We start from the raw sequence: 27,196 nt of genomic DNA on the forward strand, positions 1-27,196 counted from the left end.
TTATCGGGGTAGTATTAGTGTCCAATTTAGTTATTGATGCATTAAGTTTAATTAAACTGGAAATGTGATGGATGAGCAACTAATGCTTTTATAACACGGTTACATATGCCAGGCATGCTTTACTTGTGTTGTTGTTTTCCTTCCTGCTCTTTTCTCTTCTCCCCCTCTCTTCACTGCAGCTAATCAGCAGCTGATCAGTACCTGCTGGTGCACCTGAGACTGATGGCTGATTAGATCCCCTCACCCTCAGCTGGCCTATCAGCAGGCAGGGCTGGTCATAAAGGAAGCAGCCAGGAAGCTTTCAGTCTCTCTGACCTGGGCCTGCTGCTGACACCATAGCCTGCATGATCCGTTTGTTAGTCACTGATTCTAGAGAGAATCTTGTTTCTGTTTACTGTGAATGTGTGTGTAGTGGGAGGTGGAGGTGTTAGGTAAGTTTGGGGTACCCTCTACATTTCATCACGTAGTTAAAACCTGTTAGACACACTAGGTTAGTGGATTGTTGCCACCCCTGTATTTTGCGTTGTTCCATCCTTAGTAGTGCAGAGAGTGAGTGTTTTTGTTTGAGTTTTTGTTTCTAAGGATAGATTTAGAGATAGGCCTTGTTTTTTTTTTTTTGTTTGGCACAATCTCCCTCGTCTCCTCCTCCTCACTTAAAGAACGTTTGTGGCAATATTCTGTTTTAAAAGGAATACACCTTTTTGTTAACTTTCACTTTTATAAAGGGGCAACAGGCTAAAGACAAACCACAAGCAGGTTCATGTTGCTACATTACATTATAAGACTGGAATTGGATGAAAACAAAACATTCACTTCAAATGATTGTAATTAAAAATCTGAATGAGTCCAATTTAAAAGCTCCATCAGTACATCAACTTTCAACATCATTATTTAGTGGTGTACAATCCAAATATAAATCTTACATAATGCAGCTTGAACATAAAGATAATAAATCACACAGTGTGAGGAGTGAGCAATGGCATTTGAGAAGAAACTGTTAGCTTGTAACACTTGACAAAGCGTTGGCAGAGTGAACACACCTCTTGATAGTGCGTTAGCCGTAAGTATTGAAGTGTGTGAGTAGTTTACCCCAGGCTGAGCTCAGCAGAAGGATTGAATTAGGAGCAGGGAGAGGCTGAGTGGGGCTAATTGGGAGCGACGGGGCCTGGTCAGTGTATTAGGACACAACTGACCGGAGCAGCTCAGGTCAGCCTCACAACCAATCTACCTTACTCACAGTATAGAACATTTCACTGTAGCAGGGTAGCTGATGTTGTAGTTATACCCCTTCTCAACGAGGGACTTTCAGGAACGGGTCGGAGCATGAGACAAACTGTTTTTTAGTGTTTTCTCTGCTGCAAAAATTGGTTCAACTGGGACACCAAGTGTTTGCCTGGCCAGGAACCAAGATCCAAGAGCCATATCAGAGGATAACATCAGAAGCTGAGGCAGGATTTACGTGGGCAACAACAGTTCACAGTGAATACGACAGAGATACAAAGTTATTGAAGGAGTGGTACTTGCAATTTAACTTGGCTTTGTAAGTGGGCAAACTTTGACCGGCATTTTTGTTGTTGTAATGTACATGTCATGCCCCTAGGAAGAGCGACAGACGTTGAAGCAAATGTTTGTAGTGGCCAAACAGTGGTACTACAACCTCTGTGTCCGTCCATGACTTCATTGTGCCCAAAAATACTTTTTCGTATTGACTTACATCAGCCGATATATATTTTGGGGATAAATCAAATACCCTGTACGAACACACAACCCTTACTTAAATTATGAGGTCCTTATAGTTGTAAAATGCGCTGAAAGTTAAATTCAGAGTTATTTAACTGTGAATTGGTGGCTGTAGCTGTCGCTGAAAAGGTGTGCCAATTTATTTGTTGCATTAATATTTTTGTATATTATTGTCATGCAATATTTTTGGTTTAAGGTAGTTTTATGTTCTTATTCTTTCTCTATTTCATATATAATTAGGTTAAATGTGAATTAATAATTTGATGCGTAATAATGACGTAATGACGTGCACAGGAAGTCTTGTGATAAACGTAATAAGTTGTTGGGAAGACGTGCTTTCAGTCTTTTGGACCTGCGCTGCTCATGGAGCAAGATGTGTGCAACAGTGTGTCCGTAAAGCCTTAGCAGCTCCTGATTTTCCGGTCAGAAGGCGCACACGGTATGAAAACTGTTTTTTCTGTACATTTTATGTTTAAATAGTCTGTAAGATTTCATATTTAAGTTTCATGAAGGCCACATGGATATTCACGGACTGTAAAAGATATTGGCCTAAGATATTCATTTGTTTGGAAGATGACGATGTTAAGACTGTTATATTTATTTCATTTCAGTTTTTCACGGTGTTTGGTGTTGGTGTTTGGTGTACTTTGTGTCTGAAGACATTAAATATCCTTGGAAAAAATAAACATCACTCTCATTAAGCATCAGTCGATGCGTGGTTTAATTCTGACCAGAAGAAGAGCGTCAGGGGCAGCTACAGTGAAAAACGTCTTCTCCGAGGGGAGTGAAAAACATATCCTTCGAGGGAAGTGAAACTGTCTGCATAAAGTGAAGAATACGTCGAGGAGAGGTGTCTCGACCGAGTGAAACGCAGCATACACCCGACAAGAGCGTGCTCCTGCAGAAACTTCGAGGTGCAGCGTCCGATGGATGGAGGAAGATTTTGCATGGTGACTGCGAGACCGTCGATGGAAGGAGGACAGCGTAAACACCCGCGAGAGGGAACAACAGCCGTCGGAACAACAGCCGAGGTGCATCAGCTTTCCTGTGAAACTCCGAGGGCCTGCGTCTCCAGAGCGTTGGCTTGACGTGGTAGGCCAGCGCGTGGACCTGCCTACTCACACTGGCATCTGTTCAGCGAGGCTGCGCGAGCTGCAAACCAGCGCGGGAAAAGGGCACAGCGCAAGAAGACGGTGCACAGGGACAATTCAGCTGACGAGTAGGGGAGACCGCGTATGATTGTAACACTTTTTTTCTTCAGCACCTAAAACTACCTTTTTTTTAAGCTACATGTCTGAAACGTTTAGGTAAAGTACCCACAGTTGTCTACTACAACTGGCAACAATTTCAATTTCTATAACTATATCACAGACTTTGTGAGATGATGAAAAATACAAGGTGGTCCTTTGTTACAACCTACCCACTACTGGGGTAGGTTGTAACACATACTGGGGTAAGTTGTAACAGGTAGACAAAATGCACAAAAACTAAGGGTACTCCAAGTGATATGCCACAACAACAGTTTTATTTCAAATGAATGGCAGGCAACAATACAATGTGTGTGAATATTGGCAGTGTATGTGCATATTGTGTGTGTTTGTGCATGCATTCTTCAGAGCCATATGGCATTCTTAATCAGTCACAATTGTGACACGAACAAACAAATTAAATGTTTTATCTTAAGTCACAAGGGTGACAACAACAAAGAAATGAAAGACATTCTAAAGTCAAAATAGTGACCACAACAAAGAAATGAAAGACATTCTTAAGTCACACACTGTAAAAAAAAATTTGTTGACTCAACTTAAAAATAGGTGTAACCTGGTTGCCTTCAAATTTGAAGTTGTATGGAATTGAAGCATGAAGTTGGTACAAAAAGGCAACCAGTTCGCTCAGCTAAAGGTTGCAAGTTCGGTGAACTAATGACAGGTCAGGTGAACTGATGTTTGTTTTCCAGACAACTACCATGCGTTGTATGAACAAATGGTCTTGTGGACTGGACTCCAATCTCAATCAATCCAACTTCTAATTGTGTGTTGTATGGACAAATTCTCTTGTGGACCCGACTGTAATCTCAATCAATCCAACTTCTAATTGTGTGTTGTATGGACAAATTCTCTTGTGGACCCGACTGTAATCTCGATCAGTCCAACTTCTAATCGTGTGTTGTATTAACAAATGGTTATGTGGACTCCACTGTAATCTACATCAGTCCAACTTCTAATTAGGCATTGTCTTAACAAGTGGTTATGTGGACTCCACTGTAGTCTACATCAGTCCAACATGTTTATACAGTCAGCTTGACTCAAGTTTTGCATTTATCCAGACTTCAATCTGTTAGCTCTATGAGCATATCAAGTAAGTTACCTTGGTTGCCTTCAAAATTGAAGTTCTTCCAACTTCTTTTTAGGTGTACAGTGTAAAATTACATAAGACTCACTCATATGAGATGAATAACAACCAACATTTATTTCACACTTTTACTGTAAACTTTCACTGTACAAGACACTTGGTTGTGTAGGACAAACAGTGGCAAAAATAAAACATATTTTCTGAAAACAATATACCATAAAGGTGCTGAAGATACACTAGCAATTCTTAAATATAGCGCATGTACAGTACTATACATGTCTACAAGAGGCAATAAAACAGTAATTTCTTAAGCCACGTCTGCATCAGCGTTTGCCGACCAATCAAAAGATTAAGTGCATGTACAGTATATCTACAAAAGGTGATCAAAACAACATGGCAACCTCCAAAGCCATTTGAACCAGTTGCGACCCTCATCTCTCAAACACAAAAGTATCTTTGGCATTAGTGGGTAAAGGTGATGACTTTTTGAGCAATGCTTTTGAGAAACAATACTGCAAAATGTTATTTGGGCGGTTTATCAATACAGGACCTTGATAAGGAGAACTTGAATCAGCAGTGGACAATCATGTTGCCAGGCAACATTGCTCAAAAAGTTGACCAGTGCATCATCACTTGGGGTATGACAAAACATTTAACACAAGTCACTGTTACTGTTTGTGCATGACTGATCAGAGTTCGCCTGTCTCTCTACATCTATCTGAGTGTCTGGCCGTCAGTCCATCTGTGAGTGTGTCTGAGTGTCTCTAGTCTAGTGTAGTGTGTGTGTGTGTGTGTGTGTGTGTGTGTGTGTGTGTGTGTGTAAGCCAACATGTTTAAGTCAGTCGCAATTAAGCATAAGTTGGTAGTCACATCTATCTGAGACATTAAAAGAAAACAAAAACGTAAGCCTCACTATTACTGCTGCTGTGTTCACGTCTGTCAACGTCTGCCAACCAGTGTGAGTGATGTCAGTATATCTTTTGGTTCACTTACCCAAACTACCATACACATCCAGTTTATGTACAAAATACACATCTACAAGGGCCAGAAAAACCAACATAGAAAATTCCAGTCATTTGAACAGAGTTGCTACCCTCACCTTTCAAACTTAAAAGTATAAGCAACTAAACCACTTAAAGGAGAGAAAACGGCATACAACTGAGAACATACAACTCCACTCAAAGATGCGTGTGCAATCACAAGTGTGTGGACATGAGCCTGTTCCGGACACCATTAACTCTTGAGGAGCAAGACTCTGCGCCAATCTTCATTACCACCTTTTGTATGATCTCGAACATGTATCTGAGTCCTTTTGGGTAGTGGATGTTGAGACCATAAAGCAAACCCATCAGCAACGAAAACGCGTGAGGCACATCTTTCAGGTTTCGGAGAATGACATCCTCCTCCAGTGCAAGTGCAACATTGATCACCTCCTTGGGGACAGGGCGCTGTGCATTCTCTGTAAGGATGAGGATTCCCACGTGCATTCCCTTGACAGCTTCACTCTCCTCATTTGGCTGGTGACAGAGCAAAGCAATTGGAATAACATAGCCAATCAGCATTAATTCCTCAAGCAATGGAAATTCAAGATGCATAAGGATATACAAGATGCATTTCAATATATAAATATCTGATGAAAAACAATTGTTAAAGGTGCACTGTGTAGAATGTGACCAGAATGGATACTGCAACTATGCTGCTCTTTGAAACTGTGCTGCATGTTGCCAAATTTAACCTTTTCATGAATATATACTAAATAATAAACCAATATTTACTAGTTTAACCAAAGTACAGTAAGGTTTGCAGCTGAAAATGCCTATTTTTGGAAATTCAAAATGGCGGACCACGGAGAAGATCCCCTTTTTCATGTATGAAAAGTGCAATTTCCCCAGTCATAATGAATACTTAGAATTTGGTGGTGGTGGTAAGTATTCATGAAAAAGGTAACATTTGTGAATGGGCAGCGTAAATTCTGGAAATAAACTACTAAAAATCTTACGCGGTGCACCTTTAAGGAAGAAGGGAATACTAAGTGTGCGAATGTTTTTCCTTGTAAATCTTGTAGGCCTACCTTTGCACCAACCTGCATCAACAAAAGAGTGGTAAGCCTTCGCTACTTTACGTAGCATTTTGAAGTTATACCTAAAACCTTGTCAAAATCAAATGCTTGCCATTTTTCAACTGGTTTTAAGATTTCACTCAGGAGTGTACAATTAATACATTCTATAACTACGGGTCATTGCTTTGGATGAAAAAAAGACTTAAATCAGCAAGTGATAATTCCTCACTTACTTTACAGATTTTGAAGAACTGGGAAGGGTCCTCCTTCAGAAAATGGGGCAGGGCAAGGAGAACAACTGCTCTCTTCTGTTGATTCGAGTTCTGTACAAAAGAGAAATACAAACCAGAAAGGAAATCAGTACTACACAAGCAACTACCTTTTGAAAGTGTGGAGTCAACTTGAATTTTGATAGTTTCTATTGAAATACACAAGTCAAATAGCAAATATATTGCAAAAGGAGGGTAGTTTAGGCAACATGTCGGATTAAAAGAGACAATGTCATGTGTTTTAATTTTAGACAGGTGACCACGATTTGTAATACAATGTCTACCTAGTAGGACTTTCTGGATAAACTGTAGAAGAGAAATCAAAACCCAAATAAAAGCCAAAAGGTGCTGCTACAAAGTAATAAATGTAGATCTACTAGGAAAAGAGCTGCTTAACTTACTGTACTTTGGTCAGACCAGTAAATTAGTTTATTTAGCTAATACTCATGGAAAGATCACATTTGGGAATGGGCAGCTACAATGAGCAGCATAGTTGTAATACATACTCTGAATTCAATCCAACATACTTTAAGTTTATTACATACATTTTTCCCTTTTAAAGGCTTCAGTTGCTTTTCATTAATATTTACTAGGTAAAATAAATATGTACTGGTCTGATTAAATTATAGTAGGCTTTGCAGCCAATATGTTTTTACTTATATTTCAAAAAGGCAGGTATGGAGAATAATCCACCTTAAATGACAACACAAGTCTGTTGAATGAACAGACTTGGTCTAGAAAGACGGACAGTCAACAGGCCTTCTTCCAGGAACTGATTACTTACGTCCTCATCCAGAGAGTTGAGGAAAGCCGGAAGTTCCTTCACAGACTGCCTCTGTCTGTAAAGACGCAGGAATTTCGGGACCATCTCATCCAGGCCGCCAAAAAATGATTGCTGCAGGTTCTTTGAGACAATCCGTCTGAATTCTGCTTCAATCTGCAGTAATGCCAAGAACAGACAAAGACAAGAGAGCCCAAGTTATGACTTTTCTAGCAGTTTCCACGACCACGACAGACCTAAGCACTGATCTCTTGTAAGTACAGGGCGAAGATGTTTAATCTATTCGTAGTCAGTATATTTGAGAATAGATAAGTGCTTCAGTGCCATGGGCCCTACAAGAAGGGACTTTACGTTGGTGCTCAATATTAACATACCTTATTAACAAAGGATGAATGTACTACAATATCACTTTAATAATAATACATTAAGAAAATATGGCACCTACCTGGCGCTCTGTGAAAAACGCTGGCCATCTGGTTTTGACATCTTTGACCAAAGGCTCCTCCTTGATGACTTCCACCCTCCTCAGTGAAAAGGTGTTGTCCATCAGGGCGTCGACTTTCTTCCAGTCGACGTTCTTTTTCTTCATTTCACTCTGTAAATCGTTTCTGTCTTGTTCAAGCAGTCCCATGGTTCTATTCTGAGGGTGACCTGGCAGAAAATTCACCTCGGACCTCATGGCTTTCTTTGGTCTCCTGGAATCCCCCGACGCTGACCTTTTGTGCACAGAAAGCTCCACTGAACCAGCAATGCGCAACTGCTGCCTGAAATTCCCCATTTTGTAAAATATGCTGTATTTCCAGGCAAACCACCCACATGGTGAGCCAGGTTCTTTTAAGCAAGGAAATTTTCCCACCAAAGCTTTTGCAACAACGACACACTCTTCAACGGAAGGGTGGGTCTTAATTTCAAACAGCGCCTCTGCCAATGTATCAAGTATGTCACTAGACATAGATCTAGACACTTCCAAAAGAGAGCCATCTCTGAAATATGCCTCATTGCCACGCTGGAGTCTCAACTCTGTGTCTGTTGGGAACTTTGGAATGATGAAAGGGTCTGGTAGATATCCACTGCGTTTGGGAGTTGATTCTCCAGAGGAGGTTGATGGCAAGCTAGCTGTGTCGAGTGTGGAATCAGACAGCAGATCATCATTCGAGGTGTCCAGATCATTTGAGGACTCTGGGACTTGCTTCTGGAAAACCTTCAAGGTAGTCAGCTCTTCTGTCAAATCAGACATGGATGTCAAATTGCAAAATTCATTGCCAAAGCTTGGGTCTTCAAACTGCACAATCAGCGTTCCATCAAAACGAAGTTCTCTCTTCAGTATGTCGATGAATGCATCAAGCGTGTCTGGAAGGCTTTCAATGTGGAGTCTTCTAATGTCATCTGGTGCAATGATCACACGAAACCGCATAGTTCCTAGTCATGACAGAGAGAATACATAAAAAGACCAAATTAAGCATGCATGCAGGATGTGCACCAACCGGCACAAAATATTTAGATCAGTTAAAGAAAACTGCAAGAATTTGCACGTTACACATTTCCATTTTAACAAAGTTATAGGCATAGTTTTAAAAAAGCAAAAAGTAGTAACAGGGACAAGAGACCAAATTTGAGAAAACAATTAACTGAAATAGGCCGTTAACCATCTGAACAAAAGTGCCTAGTGTTTTGGCATTCCCTTTATTTTTGAGATGCCCATTTAACCATGGGTTCTTCCGGGTGTAATGCTGACCAACTTTGAAATACTTCGCTCTTAGGACTGAAAGTAACAGTCCACTGTGTTTCCAAAATAGTGCTATTCTCTGACTTAATGAGTTCATCCCTGCAAAGTATTATACAAAAATAAATAAAGGAATGCCAAAACACAACAACGTAACCTCAAGTCAATCACACTTCTGTGATATCAGCCCATACAATTAGGAACCCATGCCTACTGTTGTGCAAATTTAACAATGCGTAGAAAGTAGAGGAAATGGCCAAAGGATGACCCAAAAATCACTCCCAAAATTGACACGTCTCCTGGCATGGCCTCCATGTTCTGGACACCATGATGGACACAGCAAACCTTTTTGCCACAGCACACATTGATGTTTAAGCCTGGGTGAACAGCACTACCTAAGAAACTGCAGTTAGGTGATTGACACCCCCTCATAGTACCTGTAGGGGTACACTGAGAAGTCACACGTAGCCCATCGACATCCCCAGCAGAATAACTATTTTAGGGTGGGCCTTAATTACCTCCAAATTCTACCCATTGCTCATTAAATTTGCACAACAGTAGGCAATTTGATTCACAATCAATGTTGCTTTCTAACTGGACAAGTTCATATGACAGATTGACTTGGGGAGGCGTTGCGTTGTTTTGGCATTAGCAATGTAATGTTAACAGAAGGCAGACAACACATTGTGTGTGAATATCAAAAGATCAATAGTTTGGAATATCTGTATATTAAAGGAAACTCACTGAATACTTACCTCACTGAAGTAGAAAAGCCTTTGGAGAAACGTAATTCCGTCCTCTGATGGTATATAATGACAATGGAGTGTAATCATTCAGGTCCTGAGGGTCTACAATGGAGACGTTTAAGGGCTCATTCTTGCACAGTTCATAACATCTGAGGTGATCAATATACCAGGCTGTGAAATGTTCAACAATGAATGACACTTTCTGTGACACCACCAATATTTTGACAATTTTGGCAAAGTTAGGAAGTCCACATGTATGTCCAAAAGATACAACCATGCCCTCAGAATATTTAGTGCCATGCACAATCACACTTGAAGTTAAACCAACAGACTTCACACCAGAGTGTTTCTGTTGAATGGCAGTCCTGACAGAAAATTCCAAAAGTTCTGGAGAAATATTTGTGACATTCACCACTTCCAATTCAGGCTTGAAAACACTTGGCATTCGAAGATTGTAAGCAAGGAGAAGCTGGTGGTGTGTGGATAAAGTGAGCAAAATGTTCTTGAAATTGTTCACATCTCGCACAACTTTCTTGAAATAACCATGCTTGGCTTCAAACCTAATTGTCCAAAAGTCAACTAAAGGGCCAAAGCACCTCACAAGGTGAACATAATGTTCTATAAAATGGTGTTTTGGTTTGATTCTATAGTCAGGAAAAACCTCCCGGAGGAGGCTCCTATGGTGAGATATTTTAGACTCCAAAAAGCACAAAGATTCTTCTGAGAATTTGGGGCTACATACTATCTCAACAATGTCTTTCAACTCCAAGACAATGCCCCATACCTTGTTATGATCAGGGATTAAATGGCCGATTATGAGTGGTAGCAACCGCAGCAGAGTCCAGTTCTCGTGGCCGTTTCCCCCTATGGTCCCTTTGACAAGAGAAGCCTTTGTTATTTTGTGAGGTTTGTTTAGTTTGTCCACAAATCTGTAAGGGTATGTCCTAATGGCATTGTTCAAATCTTCCAAAGTGAAAAACTTGCATGAAATGAAATATTTGAAACAAAGTGCTAGCTCCTCTCTGACTATCCCTTCAAATAAATCATGAAGGATATCTGGAGGAAATCCTTTTGCAGTTTGAAAATATTGTAATCGGTCTAATGGACAGGCTCTCTTTACACCATCAACAATTTTCAAATGCTCACTTTGTTTCAATGTAGACAGACAGTCATCAATTGACTCCTGGGTTCTGAGAGCAAACTTTCCACTTTTCACTGGATGAACTAGTACATCCTTACGATCAGCTAAACAAAACCTGCAGATCTTGCCTTCACTGAAAGACTCCTTAAAGCCAGCAAGCGAATGTGCCCCAAGATTGTCTGCGGAAACATAAACAATTGTGCCAGTGACACTTGCCCCTAGTCTCTGAACAAAAAGCCCATCGCGCTCAAGAATCTCAATATCTTTGATCAGAGGCTCTAGAATTCTCTCATATCCAAAAGATATTATGTCTTTCCTATGACACAAAGTCGCAAGATAGATGGATGACAGAGAGGACCTGTACTGAAAAGGTAAATTAACAATCACCCAATAGATGCCACAAATCTTGTATTCGTTTTTGGCAGTAGCTAAAGGGTCACAGGGCTCAAAATCGTCTATGAACAACCCAATAGCAATGTGAAATTCTTCACCAGAGAGCAATTCATTCTGTTTTCTGTTCAAACTGTCATAAAATGACCTATACTGGTTTGCATGTGACCTTGAGCTATGGTGCTGTAGAACTTTATCAAGTACATCATCTCGATTCAGTAATTCAGAGAGAACACGCAAAACTGGAATATACACAAAAGATCTCCGTCTAGCAGCATCTAGTACATACTCAACTGGTTCAATTAACGTGAAATGTTCTTTGTAGAATGTAGCCCTCTTGTAAGTTGTGCCAAGTTCATGTCCTCTAGAGAGGCATCTGAAAGGGTTTTCTTTCCTAACAATATCAGACACCTGAGCAAGCAAAGAGGCATCACAATTACAGTTATGGAGTTCTAAAATTGGTCTGATTGATCTCAGCGTCAAGTTTTGCGATGAAAGGCTTATTTGATAAAGTTCATCAACTATTTCTTGTATTGCAGATTTAGAAACATGCAAAACTGTCTGCATTCGAATGAATAAAGAAGCGAGACTGTACTTAATACTTTCCTCAATATTCTCTCCATCATACTCATATTCACCATCAGAGCTTGGGCCTGCCTCAACATCATCCCCTAAAGGTGCATGGTCAGCAACAGCATGGCTCTCAATTCCAAAAACAATAATATGGGGTCTTACATCATCTACACTAGGAGCATGATGATACCTGCTCTTGTGAGCTTTGAACGTGCTGAAGACATTTGACTTGAAAGTGCACTGCTTGAAAGGACAATTCACAGTTTCCTTGTTTTTAACATGCTTCCCTAAATGAACAAAGTAGTTTTTTACGTTGAAAGGTTCACAGAAATCACAGAGTTCACATTTCAGTTTCGCATTTACAGGCTCAGAGTCAATTTGTCGAGCATGCTGGGCAACCAAATGTCTCTTTAGGGCAACTTGGGTCTTGAGGGTGCAGGGACAGTCTTTGTATATGCAGGGAAAGGGACAGGTGGTTCCATTGAATCCATGCGTTACCTTATAATGCCGAATTACTGTTCGTTGATTTCCTGAGGAAAAACTACAAAACTTGCAGGTCCACCGCATCAATCAGGGGATTGAATGAATCTTCCACGAACAGTTTCTGAAAAACAAGACAAAACAATGTTTGGCTTCTGGTACAAACTAGGCTGCATTCCTGCAGAAAAAAAGCTTGCCTTTTCTTCCAGAGGTTAGGATAGTAAGCCTATAGAGAATCCGGGTCATCACTTTACTTATACAATTTGGAAAGTATATTGGTATTATGTGAAATAAGAGGTAGCCTAAATGTGATATTTATATACACAGTCCAAAATTTTATGATTTATGATTTTGCAAAGTTATATATCCAATTCCCTTCAATGAAAAGATTAGCTCAACAAACCCATTGAAAAGTTTTGGGCTGAAAGTTCAGTTGACGTCAAAAATGAAATGGAGTCAACAAAAGGGGAAAATAATTTTTTACAGTGTATACGCGCCTAAAAAAAACGCTAAATACGCGACCCCCGGCGCTTAAAAGGGGGTCAGATGCGCCATCCCATAGGAAACAATGCTTTTGCACGCGTCACGTTTTTAGAGACGGATTCTGTGTGAATTTACCCTAAGGTAAATCCACGCTAGACGCATGCATAAGGTAAATGCACGTTGCACGCATGCATAAGGTAAATGCAAGTTGCACGCATGCATAAGGTAAACGCACGATGCATGCATGGGGAGCTGTGTTTTCTAACGGCACACTACAGGCGCGCCAAGCACGATGCACGCATGCATGGGGAAATTGTGTTTTCTAACGGCACACCATCCCATAGGAAACAATGCTTTTGCTCGCGTCACGTTTTAAGAGACGGATCCTGCGTGATTTTACCCTTTGCATGCATACTTAACCATGTCAGAAATTCTAAAGAAAACACAATTTGCCCATGCATACGTGCATCGAACAAACTTCATCAGAGGTAGTTACACTCTCGAGAAAAATCATGCTGGCCGTCAAAGCTAGCACACGACCTAACCTCAACTTCTCAGAACATGTTAACGTTGCTTGCTACACTTCCTAAACCTATGTCACTCAGCGAACATTGAGAACAGTGCAATCCCTAATAAGGTGTACTCTTTGTTCATACTTTTACCGTTCACATTTCACGATATAGCCATTACATATAGGCCTATGGGTAGTTTTTAAAGTGAGTCTGTCTCATCCTGACCTAGCCGGTCGCTTGCTAGGCTAGTCAACCAACTGGCTATTCGCATAACTTAATTGGCGGCAAGTTCAGAATTTCTCCACATAATTATTATATAGCTAGTAATAGTCTTGTTCATGTAAAACGTGCAATGTTCGTTCTTTTCACTGCTTAGGCCTACTTGTTTTTTTACAAATTACGTCTATGACAAATAAACTCTTGAAATTTTGAATCTTTTCCCGCGATTCATATAGCCAATTCTACTACTAGCTATCACTTAAGATTTTGAAACTAAGAGCTAAGTACCGTATGTTTGAATGGTCAGTTCACAGTATTTCGCTTAGTTAAGACAAAAGTCAATCTTTACTAAAATATCTGACGGTAAAAAAGTTAGGTTTACTTACAGTCGGCTCTCTTCTCATCCGCTTGGTCCTTCAATGAAGAGACGGTTGACGGTTGACGTTGACTAAGTTAGCGTGGTCTGCGCGTGTGCAAGATGACGTAACGTGTTGAACCAGAGGGTGAACTTCAACTTAAATTTGAGATGACAAGAATAACTCAGTTGTGCCAACTGTGGATTAGAATTTCAGAGCAAAAACACAGATATTTGTGTTATCTCAACAAAAGTAATGAAAACTTTTGAGTTGAAAGTTCACTTGACTCAAAAACAGAAGTTGAGACAACAAAAAGGGAAAATATTTTTTTACAGTGCAATGGTAACAAGGGCAAACAAATTAAATGCACTGTTAATCAGAATCGCAATGCTGGCAAATGAAATTGGGCATGCCTGGAGTGCATGCCTGATGGGCCCAAACGGTACATAAAATACACTTGACCCACACCTCTTTGGATTTTGAGTTTGTAAATGGCTCCATACAGATGACACAAAAATCCTCTTCTTCAGAAGAGGAGTCATCAGCCTTCACCCTTTTCTTGGCAGGTTTTTTTGCCTTCTTGTTTTTGCTTTTCTCACTCCCCAAGATATTTTTCCTGATGTTTTTTCCTTTTCGATGCTCCTCCTCTTCCAATGCCAGCTTCACTGGTGTGTCAGTGAGGATTTCCGAGCGCCTCTTCTTCCTACCCCTACCTGTCTCTTTCCTTGGGCCTGCTTTTGGAAATGGCCTAATGAGTAATGGACTGAACGACTGACCTGCGATGGACCCTGAGGTGCTTGGCATCTCATCGGAATGCAGGTGGATAGTATGAGTAGCTGGAGAGGACCCTGGAGGCAGGTGAGCTGGAGAGGACCCTGGAGGCAGGTGAGCTGGAGAGGACCCTGGAGGCAGGTGAGCTGGAGAGGAGCCGGGCGGCAGGTGAGCTGGAGAGGAGTTCTGTTGAAGAGCCCCAGATGGATCAGGGCGATCTGTGACTTGAGAAGGTGCAAAGTCACAGTCTTGAAAAATGTTACAATTGTAAGGCCATATGCCTGTGCACTGGAAGCCCGCCTGTATGTTCTTCTGTGTTGCGGCAATTGGAAGAGCGATCCTCACGATGCCTGGGATGTCATAAATGCTCATACTTTTCCCTGGATTCCCCCTCATCCAGTCATCGCTCGCCGAATTCACCATCCTTTTAAACGGACCAAACACACTGCGATCGAGTGGTTGTAGTTTATGGCTGTAATGAGGTGGGAATGTAAGTAGTACAATTCCCTGGCCTTTGCAGAAATCCACAGCTCTCACAGAGATGTGAGAGGAGTGGTTATCAAACAGGAGCAACACCTTTCTTTCTGGACAAACCTTTGTGTGCTTCACAAAGTGAGCGAGGAACAATAAAAAATCCTCTTCCTGCATCCAGCCTGATGAATTAGCACTTCCTGCACTCCCCAATGGCCCGCCCTGAACAAAGTGATCTTTGAAATTCTTACGAGGGAACACAAAGAATGGGGGAATGGTATTCCCCAGAGCTTGCACAGCATATGCCACTGTCACAAGTGTGCCCCTCTCCCCTGACGTCATGGCACCAACCTGCTTCATACCCCGGCGTGCTACTACTCGGGATGGTGCCTGGACCGTTGTCACACCGGTTTCATCGACATTCCAAATATCACTTCCATCAAACCCATTTTTAGCAATCACCTCCCCCAGTCGATCGAAGAAGAGTGCAACATTAGTGCGATTGAAACTGGTGGCCCTTGAAAGGCTAGTTGCCTGTGGACTCCTCAGTGAAAGTGCTTCATGAACGAGCTGAACCAATCAGGCCCTGCCATATTCTTCTCATCCCAGGTTTGTGGATGCTTTAAGTTAAATTCCACCGCAAGTTGATAGGCAAACTTTCTGACCTAAAAGAAATCATAACACAATGTCATTTTTTTGGAAATTGTCTAAATATATGTGTTGGTATTTATTCGACTTTTACCTGATTTTAAATATTGCATTCATCATTCACAAACATGAAGTTGGGCTTGCATGAAAGGTCCAATACAAATTAAGAAGTGTTGAATCTTGCCTTTTCTACCCTAGTCTCAAAACACTTATCCATCATGCTCACCTCACGTGGAGTTAGCCCAAAATATATATCAGCTGCCTGGGTAATATATGCGGACAAAGTCTCCTCCTGCTCCCTGTTGAAGACCTGGTTAGGACTGACGTATCCTACACGAGGAAGGTCCATCGATCCCTGGTCTTTCAAAGCTTTATATTTCCGCCAATATCTGCCTAAGGTGACATGGCAGATCCCATGGGATTTTGCCACTGCCCTGACTGACTTTCCTCTCTGAACTTCCTCTGCTGCTCTTTTTAAAAGACTGGCATCGACTCCACGCTTTGTTTTCCTGACCCAAGTTCTAGGCATTCTGTAGAATTATTAAAATCACAAAAATGTTCTTAGTTGTATGTAAGGGGATGGTTGTAACACTTTTGAAACACACGTTTCAACCTACCCCGCCACTGTCACCCATTGTTTAGCTAGCTGTATCAGCATGGTGCTACGAAATTAGCAGGAGGTTGATACACCATTCTTTACTAGAGAAACTATAGTTTAACTTGATATGACTCATACAACATTACCTACAACGGTAGAAGTACTAAACACAAAATTATCTTGTTATTTTTTTTTACTTTCTTACCTCAGAAGGAGCTTCCGCCCATCACACCGGCCTCAGTGATTAAAGCACTGGAGACTGACTTTCTTGACACAAACCCAAAAGAAAAGACAATATCACAGGAAGACATTCAATTTCTACACATGTTGAATGACAAGGTCAGGCACAACGACGCTGGACATCTGGAGATGCCACTACCATTTAGGGCGCGTCCTCAGTTGCCAAACAATAGGCAGCTTGCTACAGGGCGCCTGAAACATTTAAAAAGAAAAATGGAGAAGAATCCTAAATACAAAGAGGATTACATCAAGTTCATGGACTGTGTGTTTAAAGATGGGGATGCAGAAGAAGCAAGTGTGGACCCCAAAGAAGGCAGCACATGGTACATTCCGCACCATGGGGTGTATCATCCCAGGAAGCCTGAAAAGATTAGGGTCGTATTTGACTGCTCCGCCAAATTTGAAGGCACTTCCTTGAACGACCATCTGCTCACAGGCCCAGACTTAACGAACACTCTGACTGGAGTCCTGTGCAGATTTCGCCAATACAAGATTGCAATCAACTGCGATGTGGAAAAAATGTTTCATCGTTTCCACGTCAGCCCAGAGGATCGTGAATACCTGCGATTCCTTTGGTGGGACAATGGAAATACAGAAAGCGACCCTAAGGAGTACCACATGCGTGTTCACATATTCGGCGCTGCATCATCGCCGGGATGTGCTAACTATGGCATGAAACACCTTGCCACTGAATATGAGGAAGACTTACCACTGGCAGCGACCTTCCTTCGCAAGAATTTTTATGTGGACGATGGGCTGGTCAGCGTCACGTCTGTTGAAATGGCCATCCAGCTTGTCAGTGAAGCGCGACAGATCTGCAGCAGGGTACAGCTGCGTTTACACAAATTCGTCTCCAACAACAGAGAAGTTTTGGATGCAATACCAGAGAGTGAACGTGCCAGTGCTGTCCAAGATGTAGACCTGAATTACAGTGAGCTTCCGACACAGAGTGTACTTGGCATAAGATGGAACATTGAGCTGGATACATTTGCATTCAATGTCGTCCTCACAGAAAAGGCAGCCACACGGAGGGGAACAGTAGCCAGTGTTTACGACCCACTGGGATTTCTAGCTCCCTACCTCTTGAACGGTAAAAGAGTGCTGCAAGAGATGTGCAGACAGGGCGTGGGATGGGATGAACCCATTCCCCCTGAACTGAAGCCAAAATGGGAAGCATGGCTCCAAGACTTACAGAGTCTTCAAAAAATTGAAATTCCAAGATGCTTCATCCCTGAAACCCTCGGCACAGTCAGAAAAATTTAGCTGCATCATTTCTCAGATGCCAGCACTAATGGCTATGGCCAATGCTCATACATTAGAGTTGTTGCAGATGAGAAAGTGCACTGTGCATTAGTCATGGGTAAGGCCAGAGTGGCACCCATAAGGGTTACCAGCATTCCCCGCCTTGAGCTCACAGCAGCAACAGTCTCTGCTGCTGTTAGTAACACCCTCAGAGAAGAGCTGGAGCTGGAAATAGATCGAGAGTTTTTCTGGACCGATTCACAGGTAGTGCTCGGTTACATAAAAAACGAAGCCAGACGCTTCCATGTATTTGTAGCCAACCGCGTTCAGAAGATAAGAGACACAACTGATCCTAGTCAATGGTTCTATGTTGAGACGGGTAAGAATCCAGCAGACCATGCGTCACGGGGCCTCAAGGTGGCAGAGCTGCTAGACTCAAGTTGGCTGAGAGGACCAGATTTCTTGTGGCAACAAGAACTTGTCACAGACCAAAGAACACCAGAACTTCTTGTGGGCGACCCTGAGGTGAAGGTCTTGAGAACTGACGTGGTTGAACAAGAAAACTTCCTGAAAAGAATCTCAAGGTTCTCAGATTGGAACACAGCTCTCAACGTGACTGTGCGAATCCAAAGACTGGCACATAAAGACAGAACCGGTCCCATCAGTGTTGAGGAACGAAGAAAAGCTGGTCTTGTGCTAGTCAGAGCAGCACAGAGAGAGGCCTTTGAAGAAGAACTCAAATGGTTCAGCCAAGGGTCATCAATATTGCCAAAGACTCACAAGATGCATCAACTTGATCCAATATTTCAAGATGGATTGCTCAGGGTAGGAGGCAGACTAAGAATGTCTTCTGCATCCCTGGAGTTGAAGCATCCAGTGATCTTACCTAGGGAAGGCATTGTCACCCAGCTCATTCTTGACCACTGTCACAAGAAGACGCAGCACCAAGGCCGAGGTCAGACGTTGAATGAGCTCAGAGCCAATGGTTATTGGATATTAGGTGCTAGCAAGATAGTGGCCAAGCATATCAAATACTGTGTCACTTGCAGAAAGGTGCGTGGTTCGGCAGAGCAACAACGTATGGCGGACCTACCCAGTGACCGAGTCGATCCCTCGCCTCCGTTTTCATACACAGGGATTGATTGCTTCGGCCCTTTTTATACCAAACAGGGTCGTAAAGAATTCAAGGGATACGGTCTATTGATTACCTGCTTGAGCTCCAGAGCCATCCACATAGAAATGTTGGAGGATCTCTCAACAGACGCGTTCTTGAATGCTTTGAGGTGCTTCATAGCTCTTAGAGGAGCAGTAAGACAGATCCGCTCTGATCAGGGGACCAATTTCCTTGGAGCTAAGAACGAATTGAAGAAGGGTCTGAAGGATCTAGACAAAGAGAGGAGGATGATGGTCTGGTGCGCAAGGTTAAAATCCAGATAGCACAAAGTAAATTAGGAAAGCGAGGTGAACGCTTAACTCAACCAACCTTTCTAGAAAGACCAGTTCAAAAACTAGTAGTACTAGTTGAACATTATTAGACAAGTATCAAAAAGCACTTTAAGCATGCTGATCTTTAGTGTTTAAGATCTTACACAAGAATAAGTGGGAAAGTGGTTTTCTTATCTTAGGGAAAATTCCAAGATTTAATTCCAAGTTTCAAAAATGAGTAACATAAATCTCTGGATTTTGGTGGCAGTGTAGCTGTCGCTGAAAAGGTGTGCCAATTTATTTGTTGCATTAATATTTTTGTATATTATTGTCATGCAATATTTTTGGTTTAAGGTAGTTTTATGTTCTTATTCTTTCTCTATTTCATATATAATTAGGTTAAATGTGAATTAATAATTTGATGCGTAATAATGACGTAATGACGTGCACAGGAAGTCTTGTGATAAACGTAATAAGTAGTTGGGAAGACGTGCTTTCAGTCTTTTGGACCTGCGCTGCTCATGGAGCAAGATGTGTGCAACAGTGTGTCCGTAAAGCCTTAGCAGCTCCTGATTTTCCGGTCAGAAGGCGCACACGGTATGAAAACTGTTTTTTCTGTACATTTTATGTTTAAATAGTCTGTAAGATTTCATATTTAAGTTAGATATTCATTTGTTTGGAAGATGACGATGTTAAGACTGTTATATTTATTTCATTTCAGTTTTTCACGGTGTTTGGTGTTGGTGTTTGGTGTACTTTGTGTCTGAAGACATTAAATATCCTTGGAAAAAATAAACATCACTCTCATTAAGCATCAGTCGATGCGTGGTTTAATTCTGACCAGAAGAAGAGCGTCAGGGGCAGCTACAGTGGCCGTGGTGATTTAAATTGCAAAAGCGCATGCAGGAAGATGGAGGAGGTAAAACCATCACAAACACAGCACAGACTTTGGACAGAACTTGTATTAATAAAAAAGCGGTAGCCATTGTCACTGTTTTGTCCTCCAGCTACTTCTGCATACTTTCACATTGACACATAATTTAAACTTAAAAGCTCCTCCAGGACTGTGCATTCATTCACTGATTGTTGATATCTTTCATTACTCCATTTTTTGTACCTTTTCAGGCATATTAATGGAAGTAGTATTCAAACTTTATCGTTCTCCAACCAATACACATTTTATCTTACTGCTTTGTTAACTACTTCTACTAATTGAACAGGACTGCTAGTTCAACCACAATACTTCATTGGTTTCAGAGCTTTAAAGGGGACCTTCCACTAAAAAAAGTTTTTCCCTGTTGTTTTTGACGTAAGATAGGTCAATATGAGTTTGTGAGCTATGCTAGGTTTGAAAACTATGGAACTTGTCTGCTGTATGCAACAGCCAATGAAAGAAAATAGGCGGAAGATATGGCCAATCTGAAGTCTCCGTCAGTGTTACGTGCCTAAGCCTAATTATTATTCATGGCTCCACCCACTTGGTTTGTAACCGCCCATAGAATTTTTTACAGAACCAGGCAGAACGAAATCCGGTGACTAGCAGACCCGCTTTCCAGACGCAGATGATTTGTGGAGCTGTTGTGGGAGTTGAGCCGCAAGCACACTGATTGCCTCGGCAAAGCAGCAAGCTAACGCTATCAACGCTACGCTACCAAGCTTTCAGGCTGTATGCACACTAACTTTACCTGAACTGTGCAGAAATACGGAGATGGTTTTTCATCACAACACGTTAACCTCTTAAGCCCAGACGCAGCAACTTGTAAGAAACAGCGTCTCAAGCAGGGGCGTCTCTGCATTAGGGGCCGGGCCCCTGCATTAGGGGCCGGGCCCCACCACTAGTGGCCGCTGTGGCGCAGTTCACGACATGATCAATAATTCGATTTCCACTAACAAGTAATATTATGTATTTTATTTCGTAACTAACATTATTGCGTGTTTATTACATGATATGACATAATATGACAATGGTAGCGCCAGTGGTGGGCCGTCAGGGCCAGCAAGGCCTTCTCTGCTGGCCTAAACATCATCAGAATTTAAAATAAATTTTGATATATTTTTTCCACAAATACGTATTCAATTATTCCCCATAGTCTATTCTCTTCATTTTATAGCGTTCGTCTTGGCTGCGCTGCTTCCAGCCTCAGAACGAGATTTGGAGGGCTGGCCTTTATGTTAGAGCTTTTATCCAATCATATTTCAGCCATAATGTGTTGCTAGGGTCAAAGAAATCTGCCCTTAGGCCTTCAGAATCAACAGTGCGGGCGGCTGTAGCTTAAAGTGAACGCAAACAAAACGGTGGCGTTAACCAATCAGATTTCGAGGTGGCGACAACGGGCCAGCTAGCAGGCGTACGCTAACGTTAGCACGTGCACATCTTCTGATTGGATACGCACTATTGAGAGGCAGAGCTAGGCAGTAGGCAGAGCCATACAGTCTATGGGCAAAGCTAGCAAACAGAACTAGAACTTGAGCGAGCTAATTTGTGTAGATTTCTACAAGCTATTTTTTTCAACCCACAATGGCTGAAGGAGAAGAGATCAATTTGGTCGAAGATATAATTACAACGCCATTTTCAAAACGAACTTTTCAAGTAAAGCTACACATCTTGAAAAGGGAACGACCAACTCCAACGCTAGCGAGCCTAGCACAGCAGGGAAACTACGAGTGGTACCCCTGGCTCACAGCCTCGGAGAGGCACTGCAAATTGTACTGCCGGGAATGCCTGGTATTTGCAACTGATCGATTTGGTGTTTGGAGCCACACTAAATTTGCAAACTTGAGTTGTCTAACCAAGGCGGCAACGAGACACCAAAGCACAGCTGGGCACTTGGAAGCACTGGTGCTTTTGAAAACCTTTGGGGACACCCGAGTGGATCTACAGCTCAACGAACAAGTGCGCAGGGAAACGGAGCTCCACAACGAAAAGGTGAACAAAAATAGGGAAATATTGAAAGACTAATTGATTGTGTCCTGTTTTTGGGTAAACAGGAACTTTCATTTAGGGGACACGATGAAAGCGCCGAGTCCAGAAACAGAGGAAACTACGTGGAGCTTCTTTCTTTTCTTGCTGAGAACAACACAGATTTGCATTACCACCTGTACACAAACAACATGTTTACTGGGACGTCAGGCAAAATACAAAACGACCTGATTTATGCTATTGCTGAAGTGATGGGAGAAGAGATCAAAATGAAGATTAAAAAAGCACCCTTTGTCGCTGTTATGGTGGACGAGACGTCAGATGTGGGTAATGTAGCACAGCTGGCACTTGTTCTGCGTTATGTGACAGACACAGGTGTCAAGGAGCGGTTTGTCAGATAATCTGATTAATTAAGTTAACTGTAAATGCTGATGTATTGATTATAAATGCTTCGGAAATATTAATATAACTCTGTTGTACTTGACTATGTTAAGGTGATGCAATGCCCAGTTATACTGCGTTTCTGTCTAAATGTATAGTTTCTAGAGCCATGGCGTCATAATGATGGTATTAAGAGGTGGAATAATTCAGGTAGGACTGTGTAGGACATCACTGAAGGCCTAGGTGTGAAATGCACGGCCCGCCACTGGGTAGCGCTAACTGTCTGGTACATTCCAAGTCGCTTCCTGTATGTGTTGAGTAATGGTCGCGCTTCTCCTAGCAGTCTTCCTCAACGGGCAAGGGGCTGGCCCCTCAGCCCGTTTAACCAGGTTAGCAGTCAAAAACACAGTGCGCTGGCTCAACGCGATTTCAATGATGAGCGGTGGGGCACAACGGTTTTGGCCCCATAGCCAATGAAAAATAATAGAAGGACATACGTCACATTAACATCCACCGTTGATGCAGAGTTCTGTACAGTTAGACCAATCAGAGTTATTTGTTTGATGCATTTTTATTTGAATTTTGAACGAACCAATAGTAATTTGTTAATTCCCTTTGCCCGTGACAGTCAGACATTTTGTCAGTGCAAGTTTCTGTTCTGAAGCAGCAGGTGCCATTTTGTTCTTTGCTATTGAGTCAGACCTTTATAGTTGTATATTACTTACATTTCTTTTTTTGTGAGTTAGTTGAGTAATGTTAGTGAGTAGCTGAATGACCTAATCTTAGCAAACACTGCTCAACTTTACGGCTTGTTCGTCTATCTAGGCGGCGCACGTTCTTCTCCCCAATTGTCTTTCTCTCTCCTTCTTCGCTCTCCTCAAACTCCGCAGCTCCACACTTTTCTTCTACTCTCTTAATTCCCACCCTGTCTTTCTACCCATCCTGTCCAGCTAACTAGGGCAACATTTTTACTTCATGCTATCTGCACTAACCACATATCATATGAAGTCTGAGATTCCACGGATTCCATTGGTATAAGTCTCATCACTGTATGAACAAAACTCACTGAACTAGCAGCCAAGAAAGAGCAAGAAAACTGCTTCCCTTCACAGATCCATAGCTCTGAACAGTCTTTGCTGTTTGAGATCAAAAGTTGTGTTCAAGGTCATACAAACGCTGCTGAAGGTCATACAAACGCTGCTGAAGGTCATACAAACACTGCTGGAGGTCAATCGATGTCTCTGTGTCACTTTGAAATGATTACTGATAATCTGTGATTATTTGTAATAAATACGGCGCAACATAGACTGTATATAGATGGGCGCAACAAGCGAAAACATTTTTTCAGTTTTTTTAGGGGCGGGACATTTGACAAATCTCTAAGCGGTTGACCAATCACAACAGAGTCGCCAGCTAACCAATCAGATCAGAGTGCGCTTCTGCAAAGGTGGGGGCATGGGCTCTTCAGAGCGTTTTCAGACGGAGTGAAAAGTGGTCATTTATGTCCAGGCAGTGTGAGGAAAATAAAGCACTTTTTCAACATTGAAGCATGAAAACATGTCATAGTGGAGCAACAAAATACATATATGGACCTGAAAAGTAGCATGATAGGGGACCTTTTAACTATTTTAAAATCCAGCAGTAAACGCACTTTTCTTCAGAAAGTCTTTCCTTATTTCGAGATTTGCCTGTTACCAAGTATTTGACACAAGATAGAATAGAATCGGAGGATGAAACCCTCTTTATTATTCACATACAGTGGGGCAAAAAAGTATTTAGTCAGCCACCAATTGTGCAAGTTCTCCCATTTAAAAAGATGAGAGAGGCCTGTAATTTTTATCATAGGTATACCTCAACTATGAGAGACAGAATGAGAAAAAAAAAATCCAGAAAATCACATTGTAGGATTTTTAAAGAATTAATTTCAAATTATTGTGGAAAATAAGTATTTGGTCAATAACAAAAGTTCATCTCAATACTTTGTTATATACCCTTTGTTGGCAATGACAGAGGTCAAACGTTTTCTGTAAGTCTTCACAAGGTTTTCACACACTGTTGCTGGTATTTTGGCCCATTCCTCCATGCAGATCTCCTCTAAAGCAGTGATGTTTTGGGGCTGTCGCTGGGCAACACGGACTTTCAACTCCCTCCAAAGATTTTCTATGGGGTTGAGATCTGGAGACTGGCTAGGCCACTCCAGGACCTTGAAATGCTTCTTACGAAGCCACTCCTTCGTTGCCCTGGCGGTGTGTTTGGGATCATTGTCATGCTGAAAGACCCAGCCACGCTTCATCTTCAGTGCCCTTGCTGATGGAAGGAGGTTTTCACTCAAAATCTCACGATACATGGCCCCATTCATTCTTTCATTTACACGGATCAGTCGTCCTGGTCCCTTTGCAGAAAAACAGCCCCAAAGCATGATGTTTCCACCCCCATGCTTCACAGTAGGTATGGTGTTCTTTGGATGCAACTCTGCATTCTTTCTCCTCCAAACACAACGAGTTGAGTTTTTACCAAAAAGTTCTATTTTGGTTTCATCTGACCATATGACATTCTCCCAATCCTCTTCTGGATCATCCAAATGCCCTCTAGCAAACTTCAGACGGGCCTGGACATGTACTGGCTTAAGCAGGGGGACACGTCTGGAACTGCAGGATTTAAGTCCCTGGCGGCGTAGTGTGTTACTGATGGTAGCCTCTGTTTCTTTGGTCCCAGCTCTCTGCAGGTCATTCACTAGGTCCCCCCGTGTGGTTCTGGGATTTTTGCTCACCGTTCTTGTGATCATTTTGACCCCACGGGGTGAGATCTTGCGTGGAGCCCCAGATCGAGGGAGATTAGCAGTGGTCTTGTATGTCTTCCATTTTCTAATAATTGCTCCCACAGTTGATTTCTTCACACCAAGCTGCTTACCTATTGCAGATTCAGTTTTCCCAGCCTGGTGCAGGTCTACAATTTTGTCTCTGGTCTCCTTTGACAGCTCTTTGGTCTTGGCCATAGTGGAGTTTGGAGTATGACTGTTTGAGGTTGTGGACAGGTGTCTTTTATACTGATAACGAGTTCAAAAAGGTGCCATTAATACAGGTAACGAGTGGAGGACAGAGGAGCCTCTTAAAGAAGAAGTTACAGGTCTGTGAGAGCCAGAAATCTTGCTTGTTTGTAGGTGACCAAATACTTATTTTACAGAGGAATTTACAAATTAATTCATTAAAAATCCTACAATGTGATTTCCTGGATTTTTTTTCTCATTTTGTCTCTCATAGTTGAAGTGTACCTCAACTCTCACAGGCCTCTCTCATCTTTTTAAATGGGAGAACTTGCACAATTGGTGGCTGACTAAATACTTTTTTGCCCCACTGTACATGCACAAAGCAGAGCACACACAGTGAAATTGGTCCTCTGCATTTAACCCATCCTAGTACTAGGAGCAGTGGGCAGCTATTGTGCAGCGCCCGGGGAGCAATGGGGAGGGGGGATTGGAGGTGTCCGGTGCCTTGCTCAAGGGCACCACAGCAGGGTCTAGGAGGTGAACTGGGAGGTGAACAAGAGGGTAAAGCCGGATATTCATTGTTTTCACACATGACATTTTGTCCATTAAGTAAGTCATTTATCCATTTAAGGTCAGGCTGCTGAACTGGCCCCACAGGACCTGCAGACCCTGTTAGCTCACTCCATAAAACTGTGAATTGAGCCAAGAATAACCCCAAACACAGACAGACAGATTATAATCAGATTATTCACTACATAAAGATACCGTTTCTAGGGGAAATGTTTATCTCAAAGTACAAGACGGCTAAAACTACCATCTTGATTTGTATTTTTACATTATCATAGCACCAGATGCAGTAGAGGGGACTTGTTGTTGAAGTCTGTCTGTATTTAGTTTTACAGTATCTTTATGTGCTGAATAATCTGACAACATAATGGTTTGTTCACATCTCTTATATTTAGCATCTATTTCCTACATTTGACCATGCTCACTACCTGTTAACTCCTTTGCTCCGATGGCTACACTTAGAATGCAAATGTGCTGCTGTTCAGTGTGAGAAAGCGGAAGCTGAATGTGATCATTAATTGCAAGCCACAATGCTTCCATAAGGAGAGGGCATGGCTGTGCATAAAGAACCTCAGTACACAATGGGCTAAACATCTCTCACAATGAAAGCCTGTCAAGGGAGGGGAGTAGCCTCTACTGTAATGTGCAACATGAAAAATTTGGCAACAAGTAACATTGTGAGGAAAAAGAAGGAGAGGAAGAAGGGGAGACTTTGACCTGGAGAAGGGAAAGTGGGTACTCTAGTGTATAAATCATCCAGGTAGAAGGGCAGCTATTTACTCACTGAAATAGAATGTTGCAGAGATGAAATATGTTTGTAGGCCGACGAAGAAGTTAGCATCACAAGAACTCCCCTTTACTGAGAGCAATTGGGTTTTTTTAATTAGATTTTGGAGAAAATATAATCTGTAGCAAACACACATTAACGTTACTTTCTTTCTTTATTCAGCATTTTATTCTCCACATATTAAACACTCTTTTCTAATATTCCAAACATAAATGCAGCTGCCAGAAGTAAATAGCTAACGTTAGTCATCAAGGTCATGATGACATTTAGTAGTCTCATGCATAGACTGTATATATAATGTAGCTACTACGAATGAGCTAGCTGTTAAAGACATGT

General features: G+C 41.9%; 1 protein-coding gene across 2 annotated transcripts; it reads right to left on the reverse strand.

Moving 5' to 3' along the window:
• Positions 1 to 3,851: 3,851 nt before the first annotated feature.
• On the reverse strand, positions 3,852 to 14,125 carry LOC134870473 (uncharacterized). 2 transcript variants are annotated; one of them, XM_063892657.1, is made up of 5 exons: positions 9,680 to 9,877; positions 7,647 to 8,620; positions 7,205 to 7,357; positions 6,385 to 6,474; positions 3,852 to 5,609 (listed from the first exon to the last, which is right to left on the reverse strand). In XM_063892657.1, exons 2-5 carry the CDS (start codon positions 8,613 to 8,615, stop codon positions 5,289 to 5,291), a joined length of 1,533 nt encoding a protein of 510 aa, XP_063748727.1. In that variant the 5' UTR covers positions 8,616 to 8,620; positions 9,680 to 9,877; the 3' UTR covers positions 3,852 to 5,288. The 2 variants fall into 2 exon arrangements, 1 of the variants encoding a protein (XP_063748727.1); XR_010166568.1 differs by lacking the exons at positions 6,385 to 6,474; positions 7,205 to 7,357; positions 7,647 to 8,620; positions 9,680 to 9,877 and adding an exon at positions 13,855 to 14,125.
• Positions 14,126 to 27,196: the final 13,071 nt, after the last annotated feature.

The sequence above is a fragment of the Eleginops maclovinus genome, chromosome 10 (assembly GCF_036324505.1).
Source record: "Eleginops maclovinus isolate JMC-PN-2008 ecotype Puerto Natales chromosome 10, JC_Emac_rtc_rv5, whole genome shotgun sequence".
In the NCBI taxonomy this organism is placed as follows: Eukaryota; Metazoa; Chordata; class Actinopteri; order Perciformes; family Eleginopidae; genus Eleginops; species Eleginops maclovinus.